Raw genomic sequence first — 8,148 nt, 5'->3', positions numbered from 1 at the left:
TTTACAGTCTAGTTACAGATTCATCGTTTGATATTATTACCTTGTCTTCTTTTCTTAAAAATTTTAAGCCCCTGAAGGAGCGCCACGATAATCTTGCCCGGGGCGCCAATATTGCTAAACCCGGCCCTGGGTGTCGGATAACATGCAGTACGGGCATTAAAGGAATACCGTTAGAATGAATCGCACGAATACATTTATCAAAGCATCGCCCTCGCGAATTAATTAAACCAGCCAACGGGATCGATTCCCAGGCGTTCCGAGTCCGCTTCGCGGAACTTTCGAAAGCGCTTGCTCTGGAAACCGAGCGAATAATACAATTTTTATCAACCCACCCTTCGTAAAGGATGCCTCGGGTAAAGTATTATAAACTGTTTTCGTAACAAATATTTTTGAAGTGACTGTCAGGGAGGACAGCTAAATTTGTTTATATGGAAGATGGTATTAATCTCTTGTTATTTTTGTTTTGTTAATATGAATAGATATCTCATGTGTCAATTGAGCCGTTCATTGCGCAAGTTAAATAACTCCATAAAATAAAAAGGTGAGAAATGCGATGAAATGGTCTCTAAAATACATTATTTATTATTTAATAGTCAAAGAAATTTTGTAGTTAATAGCGTTAATCTTTATTATTCAGGAAAGTTATTATAAATATAAAAAATTATGACTGGACTTCGGATCTTTATGCAAAATAAAATCTTCGCGAACGTGCCTACAAAAATTGAACCTAAATAGGAATTTATTTTATTTTGCAAATATTATAACATGAACTTTGTTATCAATCTTTGTTATATTCTTACATATTGTTTGCATTTTGTAGTTTCTTACACATTCAAATTTCCTATAAATCCATAAAGATCCGCAGTCTAGTTATGACTATACCAAGTGTTTTGTTTTGACACTTAAATATAAGATTTTTCAAAAAGTGGAGTTAATTGATTTGTACAGTGAATGGCTCAATTCTCCAAATAGAAGCTGACAAGTATTGTAAACTATTTCGATTCTTTTGTGGTTGCACAGAAGAGGAAGTAATAATGGCGATTGATCTTACAATTAAGGAGAACATGAAATCAAGAATACGTGCTGCTTGACTATGTACAATTTTGGAAAATGGTTCAAGTAAATGTTAGTCAGTTTCATAAAAGCTATCTAAATAACAGAAAGTTAATACTACTCTCCTGTTGTGTATAACAATGTTAGCTCCCCTGTATCATTTAATTGTAGTCAATGAATTCGATACTATCACAAGTTTCTAAGTTTGTTAACACTTTGGAATACTTTATACGGGACACCCTGCATACTCCTTATGTTCTTTTTTTTATACACCGGTTTACGAAAATATTCGAACGCTTTCAAATCAAACGTTCGATGCTTGAAACGATGAAGGTGCGTTATAAGTTTCAAAATATTCTTACTATACTGGTACTGTAAAAGTGTCAGGATTTCACTTTACAAGCTTGAAGTATATCTGACGATGTAGACAATATTTATCGAACATTTTTCATCAAGCAAAATCGCAAAAGCACTCGAACAAGGTGAAATTATCAAGATAAATCCTGCTTTAATCCTAGAGATCCTTTTGTTGAGTTTTACATTTGTTTTACTACTTCATTCGAGTTCTACCTCCAGCTTTGACCAGGTTGAAAGAAAAGTAATGGTACTTGTAAAAAGTATTTACGCATTTCGGCTCATAAGAGAAAGATAAAACGAAGTATGGAAACACAATAAAGAAAGAAAATACACGGATATGGCTGCTTAGTAAAAATAGTCAACTATAACCTAGCTCGTTAGGTGACATATTGTCACCTAATATTTATCTTTCCTGTTTCTCTAATATTTAACGTAATGTAAGAATTTTGGTACTGCTAAGATATGTAGTTACAGTTAAAGAGATAAAAGAAAGTTATGGGGTCAGTAAAGTCTTCACAAGCCTGTTTAGTGTTAACATGATGAAATATAAACATTGACACGATTAATTCATTGATCATTACAATTGAAAATGAATTTTATATACAGTGGGTGTAGATTGTATTCGTACACCAATTAATTTCCCAAAAAACTTTTCTGCGAAATTGTAATTTCTTAACTTCTTTTGTTGTAATCAATGATATTTTACATATTCTCGGAAGTCTCTAAGATAAATATAATCCAAACAACATTTACTAGTTAATATAATTTGTGAAATTAACAGAAAGATGCGAAAAGTGGGTGAAAGTATTGAAGTAATGAGTATTTCTACGATTCTTATGACGAAGTATTTAGAGTAGAGTTTGTAATGTAAACATATTAGTTTATTGCTTCGTACGAATTAGGAAACATCAAATTTCCAGTAAAGTACTTTTAAAAATGGCTCTAATAGAGGAATGGAAAAAGATCTCACTTCGAATAACTAATAATTTAGTTAATTTAATGCTTAGAAAAGTTACAATAATTATAAAATCAAAAGGAAATCCCACGAAGAAAGTATTATATACATTATAAATTAATGTAAATTTAACTATAAATTAATGTAAATAAAACAAAATTTCCAGTAAATTTAATTTTAAACAGTTGTCCGAATACTTATTGCTTCAACGTTTCTATCGATTAATTGTTTTTTTCTAGTTAATTTCGCAACTTACATAAATAGCTATTTTTTTTTGTAATCTATCTATTTTAGACATTTCCGAGAATATGTAGAATGTCATTGTTTATAAAAAATAAATTAATAAATTATAATTTTACACAGTTTTTTTGGAAATTGATCGGTGTACGAATACTTTCTACACCCACTGTATGCATTTTGCGATTAAATTTGGAAAAACATGCACATGATAGAATTGGAAGACATAGACGCTAGGAATTTCGTGGTTACCGATAGGATTGCAAATGAATGTAAATATATACATGCTTTGAAATAGAATTAAAACAAACTACGAAAATGTTGAAGTTACTAAATAATTTTATTTAGTACAAGACAAGCATCCGATGCATACTGTCCCTATTGCGAAAGAATGCATGTTCTACACCTTCTGCGTTTTGAAAACTCCACTCCAAAGTGGATCTAGATTTATGGACAGAAATTTACAAAGGGTTAAATAACTTTACTATTAATTTCAAAGGAGTACTCAAAGAAAGTTCTAGAAGTTTGGAATAATACAAATCAAACTACTATTGAAAAATGGCGCACGGCATGCAACGGCGTTTACGATACGTGATAAGTGGTAAAAATATTAAAAATTAACCGTTAGGAGTAGAATTATTTTGTGCCTTTATATTAAATCACTTATAACTCTAATTTGAACAGATAATTACTTGTCAATTTGGCACATTAAAGTATCAACTTTCCAAGTCCTCACTCTGATTTCCATTACAATGTAATTATACACATAATCTAAGTCTTAACCTGATGGCCATTGCAATGCATCTACATATACGAACTTTAGTAGCCATCAAATTTTGCTTATTATTCTTTTACAATTACTGTAATTATCAAATATACTTGTAATTTGTTAGAATAATAATAAGTAAAATTTTGTGGCCACAAAACTTATACACATACATATGTCGTGATAGGCTAAGACTTAGGTTATGCAATATACAGATTTATTGTAATGGAAGTTATACGACAACTTAGAAAGTTGATACTTTAACATAACAAAATTGCGTGGGTTACATTAGGGTTATAAATGATTGAATATAAAGACACAGAATTCGTTTCTACACTCAACCTTTAATACATGTACCATTATTATCTAATAATCTGAATACTTGTAGTCGATGTTTCTAGTCAGTTACTTGCGAATATTATTTACATCGACAGACATTCTTCAAATCTGACACGTACATCGACACTTTCAGGTTATCGATATGATAATATTAAAAACATTCTAACGTACGTTCGTTTTAAGCTAATAATAAGATTCGAAATCGCTCGAATAATTTCGCATGCTCGCGCAGTTAAAATTTGAACAGATCCCGAGACGTTCTCCATTTTGTCCAAGAACCTTACTTCCGTTCATCCTTTGCAAGATCGTCGATAAACGGAGTCGAACGACTCATTTTCAACGCGAGTTCTTCGTTTACATTAAAAAACCTCCCAACACCTTTCACGAAACACTTGTCAAACAGGTATATATCGATTTAACACGTCCCAGCCAAAAATACATACTTCTCGAAAACACCACAAAACGCGGCAATGTTTCTTTACTAATAGCGTGCTTCGGTACCACGATTCTCTCTTGCTATTTACCAATACTCACAGCACGGCAATAAGTGCACAACAATACTCGTAATAAGTCTTACATTAGTCTCTCTCTCTCTTTCTCGCTCTCTTTCTCTCTCTCTCTCACTCTCTTTCTTTCTCACATCGTCCCTTCCTATCGAATATCTTAAACGAAATGCATAAATGAGGCACTTGCCCGAATCTAAACCGGCCCGCATTCTCCTGTTTCTGTTATAGGTCAGAAATTTGCCAACAATTAATATACGGAAGGCACGCCCTCGTCTCGCGTGAACGATGGAAACGTCCCTTGGCGGATCGACGTTTTTCAAACTCTTCCCTAGTCGCGTTTAGAATAGAAATGGATGCAACGATTTACTGTACGATTAGAGTTCGTTCGGACTGTTGAATTTGATTCATAATAAGACAATGCTGTTTACCACAATTACGAAACCTGTACCATCAAAAGCATTGTCGTATAAGGTTACGCAATGGAGAGTTAATTTGAAGCAATGCGATGAGTTCTAGCTTGTGCACGAACCATTACAAGCTTCTGATATCTACATTTTGGTAGTAAACAATGGACTACTATCTTCATTCCCTGATGTTAAAATAGTATTACATGTTTACTTGTGTTCGATGATAACAAATGTAACTGGAAAGAAGAGTTTCTAAATATACACAGGATGACTAAATAGATTTGTTATCATGGTAATCAATACCGACATTGCTAATAATTTCTAAATATTGATGTTTCCAAGATATTATATGCAAAAGCAAATACTTGAATTGTAGTCGTTCCTGGTCTCGTACAAGTAAATCCAAGTATTCTTTCCCCATTTAAAAATATAATTGAAAATGTCACTGTAGTTGTAGCCTAGGAGTCTATAAAATCTTGATTCAAGGCTCTTTAGTGAAACAACTTCAACCAAATCGTGGTTCAAAAGAAAGTTGTCAGTCCAAGCAAGCCCCAAATCGTACATTAAGTCGCAACGATAGCTGTACATATTGCAACGCTATATTGTCACTTAACAATTATCCACACAGTATACAATTATCACTCAAACAGCGATAGTTGTATAGATTATTTCAAGAAAAATCGTTGCATCCATGGTTCCTACAACTCTTTGTGGTCATATCAATTTGAACTATTTTTGGATAGCACGCGATCAGACAATTATTAGCTAAAGAAACGTATAAATTTTATTTAAGCAAGTTCGTTTAATTTATATGCATTTAATTTATTATCATGATATTAGACATTTTATATCTAATGGATTTGCCAATAGTTTTCTTTTGTACAATGTATTACAGACAACCAATGCGAATTCCTTGTTTTTTTATTGGTTTTTTGAGTTGTAAATTATACGAATAAAATGTTATTCATCGTTTGAATTTTACGATTAATACGCTGAGCGAAATCTTCTTATTTGGAAAAAAATAGTCTTTGAACTTAGTTTCAATATAGTCTAAGAAGCTGCTGACTTTTTCAATTTTTGTATTAATGCTTCCATCATATGAAGCATTTGTATTTTATTTATACATAATTTGAATGAAATCCGATAAATTTGGAAACAATTTTTACCTTCAAAATACTAAAATCAATTAAAAGTTTCATCTTATGTTTCATTTCAACGAATTCTTTAACTATATACAAGTATTTAAATTTCATGTAAGATGTATCATTTTGTAGGTTGTAAATAACTCTTTCATATTGTATATTAAGTACCACCAAATAATTGTGTTAGAAAAATCATGGGAAAATTTAAATTCGCGTGATTCTGTCATTATTTTGTTTTACACAAAATATAATTATTTTCACTTCCTCAAAAATATGAAATCTTTCATAGAAAGATCAAAATCGTTTCACCGATATAAATATTTTCTTTTTCACCATTGATTACGAACTTTAATTTATGGAAAATAATTGTTATCTTCATGTAAAATTCATGTGTCATAATACTGACACCTATGTGTAAATTTACTATTGTATCTAATTACCGTTATTTACAATCACAATACGTTTTAGAATTAAAAAATATACAATATTAAAGTGACACAGGTATGTCAAAATCGATTTACAGATAAAAATTGCTTTGGTTACTGTGTATTCGTTAAATCAAAACAAAATCCATATAAAAATTCGCCGTTCAAGGGATTAAAGAACAAAGCATGGATTATTTTCATTTTTAAGGAATACACGTTAATTGTAATAAGTTATATTTTTCAAGTAATTTTTGGGCGGTTCTCGGAAAACTTCTAATGTCTTAAACAGGCTAAATAAGATCATAGAAATCGGTAAGGCTGTCAATCATCTACATAATTACCAAAAAGAACATACAAAGAAGAAATATTTGAACATTTTTCGGTTCACCTGAATATGTTAATAATCAGACGGAGTTTTCTCATTACATTGACGCAACAAGTAATACATACAGTGTTAGGTTTCCCTACCTAAACAACGTTCGCATCCTCACGTCAGAAATATCCCGGGTTTTGACCACAAAGAGTTAATCGCCCCCGCCTTTTGCAGTCCACTTTGAGCACCGAACTCAAAACTCAATAAGAAGCTCGAGAAACGACGGCCCGCGCCAAGACTTTCCCTTTTCGTTGAAAAAATCACCGCGGTCCTAAGCACCTAAGCAGGTCACTGCTACGAACACAGTCTCCTCTGATCGTATCACATTGCACAACTACGAGTCGATCCTTCGTTACCATCGTTGTTGCTCGTATCCTCTCACCACCCGTGCGTATCCCTCCATTGCCGTACTGCTGAGAAAACGGAAAGGAAGAACCCGAGGAACCAGGGTTCGGGTTCTGCGCGTAATTAGTCCCCGAGTGCCTTCGTTGCGTCCGTCGCGCGATAAGACAGTCGGAGAGAGCATTGTTTAAAAAAATAATTCAACGTTCGTGTGTGTCTCTGTTCGTGGGAAGCAGGCTCGTTCTCCGCGACGAACTACGACGAAAAAGAGATCCCGTATTCCTTGGGGAGACATCACGTCCGAGAGTTTGCGTAACGCCGACACTAGGTATACCGTTCACTTGATCTTCTCGACACTTTGACGCCCGTTTCGGTCATCGTTCGATTCCGGGAGTCGATTTTCTCGACTCTCTTTGACAAAAAGACACATCAACGCCAGCTGGTGTAAACTAGAAGACACCATAGTACGTTAAAGCGCCAACGAGAGTCCCGTCGAGGTTACCTATACAACGGATCAGTGAAACTCCGCTTGAACAGACGCAAGGAGTCGACCTTATCAGGTATTTTCTTCATTGATCGTTCATCCCGACGACGAGACGCTCTCAAGTTTTGCCCCGTCGATCCAGCCGTGAATCCTTTGCTTCAGTCCGAGAATGAACACCCGGTGTCACTTGTGCGCCGCCTCGTAAGTCAATCCGCGTCGGAAAAACATCGAGCTTGCCCCGACGCGTTTCTTGCGGTAGCTGGAGCTCCTGAAGAAGCGATCGTCCCCTTCGGCCATGGATCGCGACCTGGGGGGCGGGCTTCGCCTGGCGTCGACCTGGCTGGCCACGTACATGATCATGTCGTTGAAGTTCGGTAGGAACTGTGGATTGAAGAGCGACAGGATTCTCTCGTTCAGCTCGCGTGGATCGCGAGTGGGCACCATGTAATGATCGTGGGTGTTGGTCGTCTCGGGACGATTGAAATCGGCGATCATCCGTTGATGACCGCGGCAGAGATCGTCGAGGCTGTTCGCACTGCTGCTGTTGTAGTCGTGCAGTTCGCTGACGGGCTCCGTCAACGTGGTCTCGGTGTATTCGCGACCTTCGAACTCGTCGTATCGCCTCCTATAATCGGCGATCCTCGACACCGATCGCGAGTCGTACGTGTCTCTAGGCGTCGCGAGGAACTCCAGGGACCTCTCGTCGCCGATCACGGTCTCATAGGGGTCTTCGTCGAGTCTGTTTGTTCGACGATCGAGCAT

General features: G+C 35.4%; 1 protein-coding gene across 1 annotated transcript in view; it reads right to left on the bottom strand.

Annotated features, from left to right (window-relative positions):
- The window catches only part of LOC128883181 (uncharacterized), a 21,392-nt gene extending 13,244 nt beyond the window's left edge, over positions 1–8,148 (bottom strand). The window contains exon 1 of the mRNA XM_054135276.1: positions 41–8,148. Within this exon, the coding sequence (XP_053991251.1) occupies positions 7,570–8,148 (579 nt within the window). The 3' untranslated portion in view covers positions 41–7,569. The remainder of the gene's footprint in view (positions 1–40) is intronic.

The sequence above is a fragment of the Hylaeus volcanicus genome, chromosome 1 (assembly GCF_026283585.1).
Source record: "Hylaeus volcanicus isolate JK05 chromosome 1, UHH_iyHylVolc1.0_haploid, whole genome shotgun sequence".
NCBI lineage: Eukaryota > Metazoa > Arthropoda > Insecta > Hymenoptera > Colletidae > Hylaeus > Hylaeus volcanicus.
Note: the sequence above shows the minus strand (reverse complement) of the source record. Positions and strands in the feature narration are given on the sequence as shown.